Here is a 20,019-nt window from a genome sequence, read left to right on the forward strand (position 1 = left end):
TTCTTACCCATCCTGGCTAATAGCCATTTATGGACTTAGCCACCATGAATTTATCCAGTCCCCTTTTAAACATTGTTATAGTCCTATATAGTCCAAAGAAGAAAACTAAAATAATTAAATGTATATATTTGGTAAATAAAGGTAAAAGAAATTATAAAATATCAGCATTTATTAAATGATAAAGATAAAAGTAATTAACAAGAAATTTTATTTTTCAAGACATTTAGAATAGAAGATTAAAGAGAAATGCAGAGGGAGAAAGAAAGGAGCTGATTAAAATGCTTCTTTCCCTAATTTAAATATATGTGGAAATCCTGCTAATTTAGTTATACAAGATATTGAGCTCAATACAGGAGTAACTGGGTAAAACTGTATGGGTTATGATACGCAGTAAGTCAAACTACATTAATTTTTTTCTGGTAAGACTGCTCAGCGTGAATTACCTGAGTTGTTTCTATTGAAGTTAATTCTGAAAAATATTCAAAGAATTTGCTAGCTGCTGAATGCTTCTAAATATTTACGTGTATGTTGTTTGCAATCTCCAATTCTGAAGAAGTATATCTTAGTATAATAAATAATTTCCAAAGTTGCAAAATGCAATCATAAGCAGTAAAAGTGAAAGTTATGGTTAACTTTGTGGCAAGCAACTTCTTTCTTTTTCTTTTCAAAAAAAGTCCAGATAACACTGAATCTGATTTCCACCAATGGCTCTAATATCATTAAACTTTGAATTGGAACATTTATGCTGTTAGTTATAAAACAATCACTCTTGGAAAAAAGATAACTTAGAGGAAAGAGATAGTGAAATACAAGTCTTTCTTGAGGACCAGAAGCATAAAGAGCACACTTTATATAGCACTTATATAGTACTTTGTATTTTCAAATCACCTTTTTCTGATAGACTAATAGAGACTTCTTCAGTCATCTTAAATAATTTGCTGTTTTCTAATCTCTTCTTATTCTTAAGATTTTAGCATATTATATATATAATGAAAACTCACTCCTGTTCAATAGAGTGATAGTAAGTCTGTGCCAGACTGGGAGTAGAACCTATGTTTCTTCTTTGAGAGATGATCCCTCAGCATTGTGGGTGCTCATGTATTCCATATGCCTGAGAACAAAAGATTTTTCACTAGCAGCATCCGTTGTTCTGCACCTGTTTCTTCTCCTTCTCATGCTCCAAACCAAGGGCATAAGGGATGGCCTGGACTGACCGCCTCTCCTGTTGTGGTGTGACAAAATCTCCCGTGTGCGCAAGCTTTACCAGCATTCTTCATTTTTTTCCTCCTCAAACCTGACAGTCTCATGAATTCCAACTCTATAGACAGTTGGAGCTTTTTATGATACCCATTCTGACCCCAGAATTCTGGGTGGCCGAATAGTTTCCCTCCAGCCCTAGTGCTTCTAGCTCCAAATCCTCAGAGGTCAGGCCCACCAACTAGTCCAACCATAGACATGAGAGTGTAAGGGCAAACAGCCTCATAAGAAGTGGGAGAAATTGTCTCCAAGTCCTCAGAGAAAAGGACCACCTCCCACATGTCCTTGGGGTCTGGTGAGACTCTGTGCACTGGTAGGAATGTGTCAGGAGCTCATAGGGAGCATGGGTCTACATTTTGGGGTACTCAAAGCCAAGGGTGCTCCAAAACCACCTGCACGAGGGGCAGAACCAGCCCATGCATTAGTGAGTTGAGAAGGGAACAATCTCATTTACTGACAATACTGCACTGCAAAAAAAGTGACTTGACAGTATCGATGCTCCCCTGACCAACCCAAGTCGTCATTGTCAGCTCCACCCAGAGCCAGGATCCCCTCCGGCTCTACATCCACTAGGTCTGCATGTACCTTCCTTGAGGATCTGGTGATTTACACTGACCCAGAGTTGCTGATACTATTGGATCTGCTAGTGTTCAATGAGACTCTTATACTAACGACACATTATTTACTGGTCCCATCTACCAGTCATGGCATAGACACGGGTATGCCATCTGTGTGCTGTCCGCCAGTCCTGTCCACCACCATGGCATCACAAGACAGTACTATCGGTTCTACTGGTAGAATTGGAGGATTCATGTTTCATATTGGTGCTGAGGCACCAATTCCTCTGACAGTTCCAAGGCACAAGATGAATCCCAACAGGGGTTCCAGAGTCTCCTGGACACCCTCTAACTCCCATAGGGCACTTTACCAGCCCTGGGAAACCCTCCAAGGGCATGCCTTCCATATCCATATGATCCCACCCCATGGACATACTGGGGCTCTTCAGACCCTCATTTTTGACCTGCTGGCTACAAGGACTCAGAGTGGGAGTTTTGACAGGTTGCTTCTCAAAGAAGAGTCTCATCTCCCCCAGGGATGTTATGAGGAGGACCACCATCTGGACCAGCCAGTCCCACCTGATCCATCTTTTGCACTTAGTTCCTCATCATCTGATGAGGCAGTGGCACCAGCCTCACCATTGCTACCAGGTGATTATAGGTAATTTCAGGTCCTCCTGAGGAGGATTGTGGAGGTTCTCCAGATTCCCCTGGAGGAACTGAATGACCCTACTCACAAACTTCTGGATATTCACCAGACTACAGGCCCTAGTAAGGTTGTGTTTCCAATCAATAATGCTGTGATGGGTTCGTTCACAGAGCTCTCTTTAGGACTGTAACCTGACGTGCTGAAATTACCTCTGAGCCCGTTTTCCCTGCCAGCTTGGGACTCCAGAACCCTGCCTTATTGAGTCAGACACGCTAGCCTGCTGCAACACAGACCCAGGTCTGGTCTATGCCCCCAAAGCTGCCTACTTCAACTAAAAACTGCTTAGCGGGTTGCCTATCTGCAGCACCTAGACACCCAGCTCACTATGGGATCCAAACCCCAAGTAAATCCGTTTTACTCTGTATAAACCTTATACAGGGTAAACTCATAAATTGTCCGCCCTCTATAACACTGATATAGAGAGATGCAAAGCTGTTTGCTCCTCCAGGTAGTAATCACTTACTCTGGGTTAATTAATAAACAAAAGTGATTTATTAAGTATAAAAAGTAGGATTTCAGTGTTTTCAAGTAATAACAGAACAAAGTAACTCACCAAGCAAAATAAAGCAAAAACATGCAAGTCTAAGCCGAATACATTAAGAAACTTTACAGGTAAATTTCACCTTCAGAGATGTTCCAATAAGCTTCTTTCACAGACTAGACTCCTTCCTAGTCTGGGCTCAATCCTTTCGCATGGTACAGTCCTTGTTAGTTCCAGCAGACATCTTAGGTGGAAAGCAGGGGTGTTCTTATGACTGGGATCCACTCCCTTTTATAGCTTTGGCATAAGGCGGGAATATCTTGTCTCTCTGGGTCCCAACCCCTCCTTCTAAATGGAAAAGCACCAGGTTTAAGATGGATTCCAGTATCATGTGACATGTTCACATGTCCTGTGAGACCCCAGCCTCCATTCTTCCAAGGCTGGTCCGCACGTACCCAGGAAGGTTTGCAGGTAAGTAAACCATTTACAACCAGTTGTCATAGTCAATGGTAGCCATCAAGATTCTAAACCTCCATTAATGGCCCACACTTTGCATAATTACAATAGAACCTCAGAGTTATACTCCATATTTCTAGCTTCAGATACAAGAATGATACGTGCATACAAATAGGAGGAATATATTCAGTAGGTTATAACCTTTGTAATGATACCTTACAAGAAACTATTTTGTATAAAGCATATTCCAGTTACATCATATTCACACTCATAAGCATATTTCTGTAAAACACATGGAGTGCAATGTCACAAATGCCTTATCAGAACCCACCAAACCAGTTTGGCTTAGCACAACCACCTTTATTCCAACTCTGAAAAGGACAGAGAAAAAGTACTTGGTACCATCAAAGGGGGAGGAATATTTGTTTTCTTAACCCAGCCCAAACTCTCTAGTGGTCCAGGCTGTCAAGCAGTGCAACAGGCTGCACCAGTCTAGGTCTACTTCCTCAAACAAGGATACGAAGAGACTAGATCTCTTTGGTAAAGTTTTTCATCCACCAGTCTGCAATTTTGCGTAGCAAATTATCAGGTCCTGATGTCTAAGTATGATTTTAACTTAACAAATTGTCTGAATTTGCTAACAGGAGGAGCTCAGATCTGTTCCAGGCCATCCTGGACAAAGGGAAATTGCTTGCCCAATTATCCCTCCAAGGGTCATAAGACACAGCAGATATGGCTTCGCATTCCATGGTGACTTTGGTAGTCATGAGATAGGCTTCATGGTTGCACGTCTGGGCTTCCTGGTGAGGTCGAGGAAATGGTAGAGGATCTTCCCTTTGAGGTCAACAGTCTATTAAGTGTACGAAGTGACTCCTCTATTTACTCACTAAAGGCCTCCCTGCAACTCCTCTTCTCCTTGGCGATATACACTCCTGTGCCTTGGAGGAAGTACTCCAAACTTCCTTCTTGTAGGCACTATCCTGTTTCTCAGCCCTTTTACCATCAAAGGGCTTATGAGACACCTAGAAGCCACCCTAGAAGGTACAGTGCAGCAGACAGAACACCTCATTGCCACTTCATTCCCAGTCCCAGGCTCCAGCCAAATAATCATTTTGACTGGACCTTCAAGAGCTGCCATCCAGTCTCCATGTTGGCGGATCCCCTTTACCTTTGTGACCACCTATCCCATTTCTTTCTTATGTGGCAGCATATCACATTGGACAAATGAATCCTAGATGATAAGCTACACAATAGAATTTATGCCCTTCCCCCAAAACCCTCCTCTCCATCCCTCTTCAGCGAGCCCTCTCACAAGAGGATCCTCAGAAGGTGGATTCCCTGATCCAGTTAGGTGCGATAAAGTCCGTGCCTCCTCAACACGGAGGAAAGGGCTTCTATTCCAGATACTTCCTCATCCCCCCGCAAAATGGAGATTGAAGATCCTGGATCTCAGCTAAATATCTTCGTATGACATTCAAGATTCAGGATGATCATCTTAGCCTCCATAATACCCTCCCTAAAAAAAGACAACTGGTTTGCAGCTCTCAATCTGAAGGACATGGATTTTCATATAGACTTTAATTCAGCACATAGGAGCTTCCTGAGCTTCACAGTGGGTCTAGAACATTTTCACAAAGGTACTTTCTGTGGCAACAGTGTACCTGAGTCACCAGAGCAACCCAGTTTTCCCTTACCTCGACAACTGATTGCTCATGGGATGGTCATATCAAGAAGTGAGGATGGCTATCCTTTTCTGGCTTGGTTTCCTCTTTGCCTTGGTTCTTCAGGTAAATCTAGAAAAGTCTACTTTAATTCCCACCCATGCCAGTGTCTGTGCTAAATTAACTTTAATTACTCCTTAAATTAGTGTTTGAGCTTGGAAATTGGACTCCTGAATCTCAAAAATGCGGCTGCTCAGATAACTTAATTTCTGCTTTTTATTTACAAATACACAAAAGCCACAATATGGAAATTGGTTTCCCACCTGCAAAAAAAAATACCTGTTCTAGGTAGTTATATTTGCAGCTTTATAAAGATGATAAACTCTAACACAGTAAAACTTGTTGGATGTTTTCTCACAAATACATCTGCTAGTACAGTTTCTCAGAAACTCTTAAAGTTAGGACCAGAAAATCCTTCTGTTATTTAACAACTTTGTTTTGGGGAGAGGGGAGATTGGCTATCTGATTTTGTTTTTCATCCTTCATGAAACTTCCTGGAGAAAAGGCATAGTGGGGAATGGAATCCAGAGAGCTGTTAGATATTCAGAAATAGTACTGAGAGTCTTTGATAAAAAGTCATGAACTGCTGGAACTTTAGTGTCGCAAAATGGCATGGTGAGGACTCTTGCCTGACAATTTTTTGTGCTTGTTACCCCAAATCTTTGGAGTCTGTGCATGTGGGGAAACATTTACACTTCATGAGTAAATGCTTTGACAGCCAAACACATTATTTTGTAGTGATTGTGAAGGACAGGCATTTGCACAATAGAAGCAGCAAGAAGCATTAGCTTAAGATGCAGACACAGAATCACTGGGTACGGAGAATTACTGACTTAAACAGACATTTTTCTGTGCAAGATTTTTATGATTGGATTCTTAATTATTTCAATTCAGTAGTACCTATTAATCTTTTGACATAATTCAAGGAGACAGACGCCTGTTCAGATTTAATTGTATTTTGGTTAACAGGTATATTTTTAGGGTCTCTTTTTATGTATCTTCATGTCTGAAGATGGTGTAAAGTTCAGAAAATTCAGTGTGCTGGTTTTTATGGGAAATTATAGCAGTAGCTTTGACACACCCCAATGAATTTGATGGTATTCGTGTCATGCTTTCTTGGAGCTGGGAAATGCTCACCTTTACATATCCCGAAGGTCAGAGGCACTGATTAAGAGTGCCTAAATCTGTTCTGTTTATGGAAGGGAACACTCAGATATTTTCTGATCCCCACATGATCTCCTCCAAGGATAATGGTAAGAGGACGCTATTAAAATAAGAAATTATTTTCCCTCCAAACCCAACTTAATGATGTAACCTTCTAAATTTGAAGACTCTGTGAGCATGTTAGTTCATTACTCAAATATTAATGTTTTGATATGGCCGTTTATCCTGTTAGAAAGGCCTCATCTACACAGGCTAAAAGATTTATTTTTCAGTTAAATTAATTTGATTGAAAATCCCTCTTAACATTCATGTAGACACATCTTTAAGATAGTTTGAACAGGTAGTGTTTTAGCCAAACTGTTAAATAGCTGTACAATTTTATTAGACAAAGTTTGTAAAACAGCCAGTATATAGACTCGGTGTTTAAAAACAGGTGTGCAAATAATTTGTCCAAACATTTATTGTGATTGTATACATCATTGTGGGATTTGTAAATATGAACGAATGTTTTCTGCATTTAGCAATTTGTGTGCAAGTATAGTATGCACAGTCAAAATAGTACTTGCAATTGGGTACATGTGTCTTAAAATCTGAGCTGATGGATGACTATTCTGTTCACAGACTGAAACATATACAGACTATACAACGGAACTTAAAAATGGTGTCAGATAAAGGGAAACTTATGGGTAGTTACGCATAATGGTATTTGTTAAAGAGAATGGGGTAAATATATTTGTATCTTCTAATGACTGCAAATAGTAAGGGCCTCAGTATTGTTTAATAGAAAATATGTTGAGACATTAATTCCATTACTGCTTTGGGGAAGGAATCCCACTTACTGAATAACCAGTCTCACTCCTGTGTGCTCTCCCTTCCAAGTTTTGAACCACCTCCAAGCTACTTAGGAGAGTTGATGCAATTGCAGTTGAAGATGATATGATGGCTATTCATGATTTTCTTTTAGTGACGTGAGGACAAACTTTTTGTATGGATATGAAAAGCTAGAATGTATGTATTTTATTTTACTGATATATAACTCAAGACCATTGTAAAGAAACTCCTTCCAGGATGCTTGAGTGTATGTCATGAATTGCAACCACTTTGTATTCAAGGATAATAATCAGTTCTGATATCTGTGAGTCATAAGACGGATGGGATTTGAAAGACTGCTGACAAACTGTATTAGATGAAGAAATCAATAACTAAACAGTAGCTCATTTTCATGATCCTTCCCCCCCCCCCCCCCAGGCATATCTTTCAGAGGCTGTGATCATCTCCAGAATCACATTCTAGGATATTGTTTTCAAACTTCCTTAAATTAACAAACATGCCAACTTAAAATACACTTTTTGATATATTTTGTGGAACTTTCCCTTCAGCCCTGTGGAGCCCAAGTTTGCTAATGACCTTCAGGTCTGAGTTGTGGTTTTATTTTTGTTTTGTTTTTTAAAGCAACAATTGATAAGCTAGAATTGCTCCATATCTTTTGTTTGTTGTTTGGTGAACTGTAAGAAAAGCCTTATTGACCCAGAAGCCAGTATATGGGCAGGGATGGTGTCCCTAGCCTCTGTTTACCAGAAGCTGGGAATGGGCAACAGAGATGGATCACTTGATGATTACCTGTTCTGTTCATTTCCTCTGGGGCACCTGGATTGGCCACTGTCGGAAAACAGAATACTGGGCTAGATGGACCTTTTGGTCTGACACAGTATGGCTGTTCTTATGTTCTTAAATTGCTCCCCAAGTAATGTTCTATTGCTTGTTAGGGAAACTGAAAATTACCTTGATCTGTTTTCTGGGCCTCCTTCATCTGTGAATTTTAATTTCACTTTTCATGTTTCCCTGAATGTCCATAAGTTTCCTATATTTTACTGCTTCTTTTTCCATCCATGTACATGTTGATTAACTCTTTATGGATCTGAATTTGCTATTAGTGTGGAACTTTTTTGCCACAGGTTCAGCTACATTAGATAGTGAAAATATGTGTGCAGCATATTTGTTTAAATCATGATATTTATACGTTTCTTTAAACTCAAGTAGTGCTTTTTTTTTTTTCTTTTTCTTAGCTCCAGGGCTTAAGCCACAATGTTATCTTCACATTGGATTCTCTCTTAAAAGGAGACTTGAAAGGAGTTAAAGGGGTAAGTGTTCAGCGAACCTAGAGTATTTCCAGGGAAACATTTCAGGGTTGCCTAGATTTCAGCTTCTTACTATCCATCTCATCCATCCATGCATCCAGATTCTTATGCTGGCACTTATTCTCATCATATCTGCATGGATTCTGCTAACTATAATAGAAGTTGCATGATTAAAATTCCACTTGGAAAATGTGTGGTTCGTATCTGTCTTAAGATCTGTGGGAAAGGAATATTTGAAAAGATTTAAAAGACTTAAAAATGCCATTTATGATTTTTGGAATGATATCTTAGTTTTAAACCTACAATTTAAAAGTGTTAATAAACATATTTTAAGTGCATTTTCTGTTTCCTAAGGATCTTAAAAAGCCTTTTGACAAAGCCTGGAAGGATTATGAGACCAAATTGTAAGTATTCTTCATTTTGTCATAATTCATACAAAGAGAGAAAACACTTTACTGTCAGAGAAGGGAAACCTTTTATGTTCTAACCTTGATGATGATGATACTGAGGATATCTGCCATTTATCTTAGTTTTGGTAGATGACTCAGACTTATTTAGCAGGTCAGTAACATTCTTGGATTTTCATTCTTGTTCAGAACTGTTCATTGTTACCATTGATGAACCTGTAAAGATGAAGGATTAAGAATGGGTATATTCTCAATGCCATGAACATCACATTAGACGTATAACCTTCAGTGTTAATGGAAATTCAAGCTTTTATGTATTCCATTGAAGAGTTATAATTTATGCCTAATATTCCTCTAGAATAAGGAAGAAGACTGGGTTGCTGATCAAGCCATTAATATTCTCATTGGTACAGTATATTTTCAGTTGGTATACAGACAAATTATACACCGTACATATAATAACTAGACACTACAGATACAACAAAACTGTGGACATGTGACACAGCTTTTATAGATGAAAAAAATCTTCAAACAGCTGCTCACACACTTTAGTCTTAAGCAGTATACAATAAGATAAAATAGTCTGTGTATACAGAAAGAATATTAGTTATAAGAAATGATGAATAGTCAGAAATGAAAAAGCAAATACAATATATTACTAAACCATACATTTGCAATATTTTATATATGTATACTAGTTGTAATGCAAAACTAATTTTAAATAAGTTTACAAGAAGAAATCATGTTTAGCTCTGGGAAGCTTCAGTTCATAATGCCTCTAACTCAATGTGTAGTGGTAGTTTTATTTCTGACCCATCTCTTGGTGCATAATTCTGGCATCTGGGCCCATGATAATCTGTTACAGTGCATTCAAGGGTAGACTTGATGGAAGTGAGTTCTGGATTGGCATTAGATTTTGGAGTGTTATATTAAAAATTCAGTGTCTCTTACTGAGTGTGGCTGTAGACACTGGGACAAGGTTAAAAAGATGGTTGGATAAGTGATATAAATTTAAAAAATATTATTTTGGATAGATGTCAGCAGTGGTGATTTCCTTGACGATAATTAGTGTATACTTCATGTTGGGATTAATAATGTGATTTAGGGAAGCTTTATTACTCTGTTTATCTCTCTTCTTCCTTATGTTTCTCCTATTTATCACATTTGCCTTGCTTTCTATCTATAGTTTATGTGTAAGCAGGAAAAAAAAAGGGAAAGAAAAGTCAGACCACTAAGAATGATTGATTTTTTTATTAAAGTTAAATACATAATTTTAGCACTAAACACAGATATTTTAATAATCAAGTCTCATTACAAATATTAATCCCTGTAAATTAGTAAATAAATATTCCCATCTTCCAGAGGAATCCAAGGCAAAAGGATTAATGTCCAAGTAAAAAAATAGCATCTTTTTACTAAACTGTGTATTCAGTCACATCTGCATATGAAATTACTTTTTATTCCTGCTAACTCTGGAGAGCTGTGGCTTACTCTTCCATAAATATGTTGAGTATGTCTCTGGCCCATGCATTTTCAATAGAACAGCTGACTGTATACATTTGCAATTGCTGGGTCAACTCCTACTTTGTGATACCTATGGAACTCCGCTAAGGCCATTTGGGTTGTGCAGGTGTCACTAAGAGCAGAATTTGGTATATAGAAACTTTTCTGGTGATGCATAAGCCAAACAGAACACAGCTTGTCTATCAGATCCTAAACTGAGTTTCCAGAGCTGACAGAAAAATATCGACAGGCAGACAGCTATAGCCTCAAAAAGGGTTTATCCCTGTTTTTTTTCTTTAAGAGACCAACTCTCTTAGGCATGCCCAGCTGACCTATTTTAAACCCTGCCTGACTTGCAGACTCTCCATACTGGTCTCTTGACGGCCACACACACTGTGTCCGCTGCCTCGGTGAGACATACATTACTCGAAGTGCCCACACTGCAGAAAGCTGACAACCAGGGCAAGAAAAGCCAGCAATCTCCAATTTAAGCACCTCGTGATAGAAAAATCCCACAGGCTAGCCTCAGACTCTGAGTCCAGGACACGCACTGGCTAATGGTCGCCAGCGGCAGTCTCTGACAGGGGTTCTGCTTCAACAATGTCTGCCAAGGAGCCTGTTCCAAGAAAGGTAATCAAAAAGTGGTTGCAGACATCCTTGCACTGAGAATTGCCTAAGAGAAAAGAATCTCCAACTGAAAAATCTTCCCTGTTACCAACGGCACCAAGAGCGCCAGACTGTAAGGCAACGGGAACATCCAGTACTGAGAGTTCCCGAAGAGCTAAAGACCCTATGTGGGCAAGCTCAAATGGAGGTTCACACAGTAAAGTGAAACCTTCCAGCTCTGCACTCATGGAGCGGAAGAAAACCTCGGCACCGAGCAGTACAATGGCGCCACCTGCTGTACATATACTGCACAGCTCTAAATCCTCAGCACCGGCAGCTGCAACTCATACTCCCGGGCCATCCATAATGCTGTCTCCAGCACCGAGCCTCACGATTCTGCAGCAATTCATGAGACATGTAGACCTGATAGTGCCCTCAATGCCTGAATCTCCTCTGCTCAGTACCGAGGGTATCCCATCCAGATCGGTACCAAGTCAGCTGAATACTCCTTATAGATTAGTCCCTTCTATCTCCAGTGATGAGGCAGAAGAGGATGATGCAGTAATATATACTCCTTGACACTCCTCACCCAAGCCTGGACCATCTCACCACCAACCAGGCTGATACGGTCACCCATGGGCACTGCCCCCCATACCATTCCCACCTAACTGGCCATGTGGTATCTGTGGGCCATGTTTAGGGCCCAACACCGCAGGACCCTAGCCTGCCTAGGTCCAGAACAGCATGATCCCGTTCACCAACTGTCCCAGCACCCTCAGAAACACAAGAGGAAGAGACTAAGGAACCTGAGGACACAGCTGAACATGACACTTCACCACCTACTCACCTCTCATCTTCGTCACCGGATGAAACCATAATGCCACCACCCACCAGTAGAGGGGATGATTTCAAATCCTTTCAGGACCTCTTCAAAAGGATAGCTGAATCTCTCAACCTTGTGTTACAACTACTATCAAAAACCCAACATAATCTCATGGACATACTCCAGGCATCCTGAGCAGCAAAGATAGCCCTGCCAATTAATTATGCTATTTTGGAGGCTGCAAAAATAATCTGTCAGACACCAGCTACAGCACTACCCTCATATAAGAAGTCTGACCAAAAATACTATGTACCTGCTAAAGGGGCTGAGTTTTTATCTACACTCCCCGAACCAAACTCTTTAATAGTGGAAGTGGTCAACCAAAAGAGGAAAACGACACCAGTCTTGAACGACCACATATGATAGGGATTGGAAAAGGTTAGACTTTTTTGGACAAAAAGCCTATTCCTCCGCTACATTTCAGTTACGCATAGCCAATTATGTGGCCCTATTGGCAAAATACACACACAATGTATTCTCCAAAATGTCCACATTTTATTGAAAATTCTCCATGTGACAAAAAACAATACAAGGCGAAAATTTCCAAAGGGTCTCTTATCACCAGGATGTCCCTTCAGGCCTCTCTGGATTCTGCAGTCATGGCCAGCATGATCCATTGCGACATCTGTGGTCATGCACCGTGTATCTTGGCTCCATCTCTCCGTGTTCCCGAGGGAGGTCCAGGCAACGGTCGAGAACTTACTCTTCGAGGATCAAAAACTATTCACAAACAAAACTAATGTAAAGGGGATAGAGAATAAGACTGAGAATATATTATTGCCCTTATATAAATCCATGGTACGCCCACATCTCGAATACTGTGTACAGATGTGGTCTCCTCACCTCAAAAAAGATATTCTAGCACTAGAAAAGGTTCAGAAAAGGGCAACTAAAATGATTAGGGGTTTAGAGAGGGTCCCATACGAGGAAAGATTAAAGAGGCTAGGACTCTTCAGCTTGGAAAAGAGAAGACTAAGGGGGGACATGATAGAGGTATATAAAATCATGAGTGATGTTGAGAAAGTGGATAAGGAAAAGTTATTTACTTATTCCCATAATACAAGAACTAGGGGTCACCAAATGAAATTAATAGGCAGCAGGTTTAAAAGAAATAAAAGGAAGTTCTTCTTCACGCAGCGCACAGTCAACTTGTGGAACTCCTTACCTGAGGAGGTTGTGAAGGCTAGGACTATAACAATGTTTAAAAGGGGACTGGATAAATTCATGGTGGCTAAGTCCATAAATAGCTATTAGCCAGAATGGGTAAGAATGGTGTCCCTAGCCTCTGTTCGTCAGAGGATGGAGATGGATGGCAGGAGAGAGATCACTTGATCATTGCCTGTTAGGTTCACTCCCTCTGGGGCACCTGGCATTGGCCACTGTCGGTAGACAGATACTGGGCTAGATGGACCTTTGGTCTGACCCGGTACGGCCTCTCTTATGTTCTTATGTTCATTACAAACCCTAAAAGACTTTAAAAACCCTGTGCATTTACGTACCTGCAAACAAAAAGAAACAGGGCAGGTTTTACAATCAGAGATTCTGGTCAACACGATACTCTCAACCCCACAGGCAGTATGACCAACGGTGTAAACAAAGACAGAACAGATGTTGGCAGAAGCAAGATCAGCCTTCGACATCTCAACAGTCCCACCTCCAGACAACAATTTTGACGGTGTGGTTGAGGGCATGAGACCACCACACTCGCTAACTCCGGAAGTAGAAATGGTCCCCGTCCATTCAGAGACCGCCTTGTCACCATTTTACCCAATCTGGAACACCATCACAACAGACAAATGGGTTTTAGAGATTATCCAAAAGGGTTACTCCATCCCTTTTATTTCTATCCCACCTACCCACTCCTCTGCCCCATCTCTCTTCAGGGACCCCTGTCACGAGCACCTGCTGCAACAAGAAATGGCCATTGTAGGCAACCTTATTATACCATCCCCTCCATAAACTTATCAAGATCAGTCTTGAAACAAAATTGGTTTTTTGCTCCCAATGCTCCCCTTGTGAGTCTGTTCCAGAATTTCACTTCTCTGGTGGTTAGAAAACTGTCTGATTTCAAGCCTAAACATGTTGATGGCCAGTTTATGTCCATTTGTTCTTGTGCCAACATTGGCCCTTAATTTATATAACTCCTCTCCCTCTCTGCTCTCTATAAATACATCAAAGGAATAAATATCAATCATGTTGCCCTTCTACCTTCCTTTTGTTAGGCTGAACAAGGCAAGCTCCTTAAGTCTCCTCTTGTAAGGCAGGTTCTCCATTCATCTGTTTGTCCTAGTAGCCCTTTTCTGCATCTGTGCCGGAGTGAATTCATCTTTCTTACACATGGGAGAACATAAATGTACACAGAATTTCGATGAGATCTCATCGGTGCCTCACACAATGATAATAATTCATCCTTATTTCTACTGGAAGTACCTTGTCTGAAGCATCCTAGGATGCATTAGCCTTTTTCACCACGTTGATGGCTTATAGTCATCCTGCAATTGACCTGTACATCCATGTCTTTCTCCTTCTCTGTTGTGTCTGATAAGTCACCGGCTTGTATTAAAAATTCTTGTTGTTAGCCTCTAAGGCAGGGTTGGGCAAACTATGGCCCGCAGGCAGCGTTTGCCCCGTGAGACCTTTTAATCCGGCCTTTGAGCTGCTGCCGGGGAGTGGGGTTGGGGGCTTGCCTTGCTCCGGTGCGCCAGCTGGGGAGCTGGGTTTGGGGGCTTGCCCTGCTCCACATGGCTCCCAGAAGCAGTGGCATGTCCCCGCTCCGGCTCCTACACATAGGGGCAGCCAGGGGGCTCCACATGCTGCACCTGCCCCACACACTGGCTCTGCAGCTCCCATTGGCCAGGAACTGTGGTCAATGGGAGCTGCAGGGGCAGTGCCTGCAGACGGGGCAGCTGGAGGGGGAAGATGCTGCTGCTTCCGGGAGCTGCTTGAGGTAAGCGCCGCCTGGAGCCTGCACCCCTGACCTTCTCCCATGCCCCAACCTCCTGCCCCAGCCCTGATCCCCCTCCCGCCTTCTGAACCACTCAGTCCCAGCCTGGAGCACCCTCCTCCACACCAAACTCTTCGGTGCCGGAACCCCACCTCCCCGCCCCACACACCCACTCCCCATCTCAGTCCAAAGCCCCCTCCCATACTCCGAACCCCCAATTTTGTGAGCATTCATGGCCGGCCATACAATTTCCATACCCAGATGTGGCCCTCAGGCCAAAAAGTTTTCCCACCCCTGCCCTAAGGGCATGACCTTGCACTTTGTACTATTAAATTGCATGTCATTTCTATTACTCAAGTTTAAGGCCATCCAGATCTCCTTGCATAATAGTCCAGTCATCCTCCATATTGGCAGTACCTCCCAACTTTGTGTCATCTGCAGATTTTATTAGAACACTGAACTTTTTATGCTGTCATCAGTGAAAATATTAAATAAGATTGGTCTTGTGTGCAAGCATCACACAATGGGGGACTGCTCAACTTTGTGACTTAGCAAAGCCCACCAGGATGTGTCTGGGCTAGTGTTTTCCAGACACACAGACTGAGGATATAAAATAGGGGACAGTGGCAACATGCTTTTGCCTTTCTCCTCTCCTCACCTACGCTGGAAGTGACAAGAATGCTGGGAAGACAAAGACCTTAACTGAGGAGACTGGTCCCGGGCTTAAAAGGGAAAGCCTACGTATTAAGAACTGTAACGTCCAGTGGGGTGAGAAAACTGCTGGATCCAAATACTGCTTAGTCTAATAAGATTTAAGATTTAGACTCTGTGCTTACCTTTTATTTTCTTTGGTAACTATCTCTGACCTTTTGTGCCTGCTATTTATAATCACTTAAAATCTATCATTCTGTAGTTAATAAATCTATTTTATATTTTACCAAAACCAGTGTGTTTTGGTTGAAGTGCTTGGGAAATTTCAGTTCTGGTGACAAAGGCTAATGTGTGTCCTCTCCATATCTAGGGAGGGGCAGACTGGGTAATAAACTTACACTGGTCAGGCTTCTGATCAGGTCAAGACAGTACAGTCTAGGATGCAATGCTGTGGGCTTGAGAGATTTGCAGTGCCTTTCTCTGTGTGATTTGTGAATGGCTCTGGGAGCATTTATGCAATCTAGCTGGGTGTGGGGCTACACATATTGTGCTGAGTGATAACAGTACATAGAGGGGTTTTCTGCTTGTCACTAGCAAAGTATTGTGAGAGACAGCCCAGGCTGGAGAGTTAAGGGGGCACTGCAGTACCCCAGTTCCATGTTGTACCCTGGGGATTCTGTCACAGATCCCAAGACGGATCCCTGAGGAACTCCACTAATAATCTCCCTCCAGCCTGATATTTCTATATGGCTTGTTGTAGTCTTACCTCTAACCAATTCCTTACCCACCTTTCAATTCTTGTATTTATCCCCATTGTCTACAGTTTAACTAATAATTTCCCATATGGAATTCTATCAAATGCTTTACTGAAATCTAGGGAGGACAGAGCTACTGAATTTCCGTTGTCTAGAAAATCTGTCATCTTCTTAAAGAAAGATCAGGTTGGTCTGGCACGATCTACCTTTTGTTGAATTTTATTTCAATTACCACTTACCTCTGTATCTTTCATCACTCTCTCTTTCAAAATTTGTTCTAAGACATTGTATACAATGGAGGTCAAATCAATGGGCCTGTAGTTTCGCAGACCATTATGTTTTCCTTTCTTAAATATAGGCACTGTATTTGCAATTCTCCAGTCATAGGGTACGCCCCCTGAGTTTATGAATTTGTTAAAAGTCCTTGCTATTGGGCTTTCAATTTCATATGCCAGTTTCTTTAATATTCTTGGATGGAGATTACCTGGGCACCTTCATTTGGTCCCAATGAACATTAAGGTGTTTGAGTTTGGGTTTGGCTTCCATTCCAGATGTGGTAATTGCTGCTTCCTTATTCTCAATTCCATTAGCCGCTACCCCCAAACTCGTCATTATCCTTACTGAAAACTGAAGCAACGTATCTGTCATGCCATACCCAACTGGCAGATCTACCGCAGTCAGAATTTCTCCCAGAATCATGAGTGGTCTCTGAAGCACACCTCTGTGTGCTGAGGTCCATCTTTGCAGAATGGGGCATTCTGACTGTTGATCTTACTGTAACAAGAGACAACAAGAAGTGCCATCAATTTTGTTCTCAAGCAAGTCTCATCCCAGGCTCCCAAACGGACCCCTTCCACTTCAATTAGGGATTAGCTTCGATGTATGCTTCTCCTCCTCCCCAATCCCAATCACCACAAAGGTCATTCTAAAGCTGAAGTTGGATCATGTCAAAATGATTCTCCTTGCTCCAGCTTGGCTGAAGCAATGTTGGTTGTCCGACCTTCTCAGTTCTGTTGGTTCAGCCTCCCATATTACTTCCTCTTCATCCCGGCCTACTGACTCAACACCACGGTAAAGTTAGCACTCTGCATCTCATGGTGTTGATGTTGCATGACAAGATGAGGAGGGAGCAACAATGTTCAGAAGCTGTTTGACGGATGTTGCTTAACAGTAGGAAGCCTTCTATTATTACAGCTTATTGGGCCAAGTGGAGAATTCAGCCAGTGCTGGCCTGCATTCAGGACATTTTGGAGTATCTATTACACCCCAGTCTTCTGGTTTCTCATTCAGTTCATTGATGACTCACTTAATAGTGATCTCAGCATTTCATCTGCAAGTCAGTTCTCTCAAATCACAAGATAGTATTAAGGGAACGTGTTCAAATATGTAGAGCTTAAAAAGATGGGAGAATGTGTATTTACAGAGTGGCTATTTTGCCATCATGATGTTATACTATTTATGTTTAAGTAAAATTACTAGATCTCATGACAGTAAAATAAGTTTCCTGAAATCTATTTTAATTATAATTGCAGCACAAAAATTGAAAAGGAAAAAAGAGAACATGCAAAACAGCACGGGATGATAAGAACAGAGATAACAGGAGCTGAGATAGCAGAAGAAATGGAGAAGGAAAGGCGACTATTTCAGCTGCAGATGTGCGAAGTAAGAAACAACTTTCACCATTTAATTATGTTACATATTTAATAGAAGTGTCCTATGAATCCTATTAAAGAATGGTGATGAAATTCTCTTGGTGGTGGAATTGGAAAATGCATTTGGCTGTCAAGTGGCTGAACTATATTCAAGATTCTTGTTCTGGAAATCCTATGGAAGACATAGCTTTGCCATCATCTCATTTTGAGTTTCAGACCTCTGTTTAGATTGTTAAAGTAAGGATCTTGGGCTAAAGAAAGCATAGTAAGCAAAATAGCTTTCTTGGTCTTTAGGTGCAAAGGATTGTTGTTCAGGATGTCTTTTCTGATATATTGTTCCTAAAATTAGGAAATATTTGGTTGAGAATCTGGTGATGCCTGTTAAACTGACATGTTAGTTCAATCAATATTAATTGATGATGATCGCTTCTAAAATATTTACTAGTAACTTTTAAAATAGTTCTCTTTATATTCAATTTGAGGAGCAATCAATTAGAATTTGATAACATTCTTATTTTGAAGGAATGCACTAATTGTGATGTCACGAAAAGGCATATCTTCCTACAATTTGAGATGAAAAATAATTCCTGCAAATGGCAAACTTGTATTAGAAATTGTTAAAATTAGTTCATTTGGGAGTTCTAAAAACATACTAATTTATTTTGTATATTCCGGTTTTAATCATTGTGTTGATTCAATGTTCTGTAAATCAGCAACAAGGTAACCACAGAGATCATTATTGAATTAGTTGAACAGCCTGGAGACAGAAGCTCTCCTGTTTGAATATAGCTGAAGATCTAACATACAAATATCATCAGCAAGTTCTGTTTTTATTTCAACAGTATCTCATTAAGGTTAATGAAATCAAGACAAAAAAAGGTGTGGACCTTCTACAGAATCTTATTAAGTATTATCATGCACAGTGCAAGTAAGTATAATGTTTTAGATCATTAAATCCAATATTCCAGTTAAACAAATGTGTTTCTCTGCCTCCTTTTGCTACATTGTCTTGATGGTGTCTGTCTTTTGATGGTGGATCATTGAAGCATTTGAGACTTTTCTGCAGAATAAATCTGACAAAAGAAATGTGAACATTGCCAAGTCCAGGTAATGTCTATTCCAAGCAGACTATTAAATTGAGCCATTCTGAATACTTAATGATCAGTGCTGTCTATGAATTGAGAGCCAAATCCTCATCCCATTGAATTTGATTTTAAAACATCAATATAATTCAATTTTTTAAAAATAGGTTTTTAACTAGTCCTTAATGGGGGCAAAGTAATATGCTTAAGAACCTGGAATACACAAGGAATCTAGAGCAGCAGCTTTCCTTGTTGTTTTATCTTTACTTTGTTGTATTCTGCAATATTTTTAGTAAACTAAGGTGTAACCTGCTATCATTTTTTAGTCCCCAAACTGTTTGAAGCACTGTAGTGAAAACTTAACCATCTAAACATAGTTTGGATTATAGTGGTTCTTAATGTAGTTGCTTCAGTTCTTCGTGAATTCGCTTGAATCATACCAACAGTAAAATGACTTTTGAATACAACTGAAACTGCCACCAGATTATCTTAAAATGAAACCTGTAAAAATACAAAATATCTTTTATATTTGATTTTAAGCAATGAATTACAGAATTATTCAGTGTAACTATTTAAAAAACGAGGCACATTTTTACAGTGAATATTCAGTTTTTCAGAAAGACTGTTGAAATACTTCAGCAAGCCCTTCTCACAGATTTTACTTCTGTGTTTTCTTTTTGTTTTTGTTTTATTGGCATCAGAAATTTTCAGCATAACTGTGAAGTATTCCATTTAATATCACTAGGGTAAAGTGACTGGACTGCAGTAGAATACATGCTATCTCTCTTATGTGTATCCATAATTCTTACTAATAAAAGAGCTTGAAGATGGTGTTTTGTAAGGCCATATCAAATTTGTATCTTTCATTTCTGTTCCGAGTGTCTCACTCTGTGGGAGTGAGAGGGTTTAGCGGTATTTTTTGTATTGTTCAACAGTGATCCATCAGGTTAATTAGGGAATAGCTTTGACTGGTCCAAATACTGCTCTCTCTAGTCCTCCTCCAAGTGGAAAGATGGTGACTACAATGTGACCAACCTAAATAGAGATTCCACA

At 40.5% G+C, this 20,019-nt stretch overlaps 1 protein-coding gene across 2 annotated transcripts in view; it reads left to right on the top strand.

Annotated features, from left to right (window-relative positions):
- Window positions 1–20,019, top strand: part of ASAP1 (ArfGAP with SH3 domain, ankyrin repeat and PH domain 1) — a 299,002-nt gene that overhangs the window by 145,038 nt on the left and 133,945 nt on the right. For both annotated transcript variants that reach the window (XM_045005497.1, XM_045005498.1), the window contains exons 6-9: window positions 8,412–8,486; window positions 8,838–8,887; window positions 17,765–17,894; window positions 18,727–18,812. In XM_045005497.1, coding sequence (XP_044861432.1) covers window positions 8,412–8,486; window positions 8,838–8,887; window positions 17,765–17,894; window positions 18,727–18,812 — 341 coding nt within the window. The remainder of the gene's footprint in view (window positions 1–8,411; window positions 8,487–8,837; window positions 8,888–17,764; window positions 17,895–18,726; window positions 18,813–20,019) is intronic.

The sequence above is a fragment of the Mauremys mutica genome, chromosome 2 (assembly GCF_020497125.1).
Source record: "Mauremys mutica isolate MM-2020 ecotype Southern chromosome 2, ASM2049712v1, whole genome shotgun sequence".
In the NCBI taxonomy this organism is placed as follows: Eukaryota; Metazoa; Chordata; order Testudines; family Geoemydidae; genus Mauremys; species Mauremys mutica.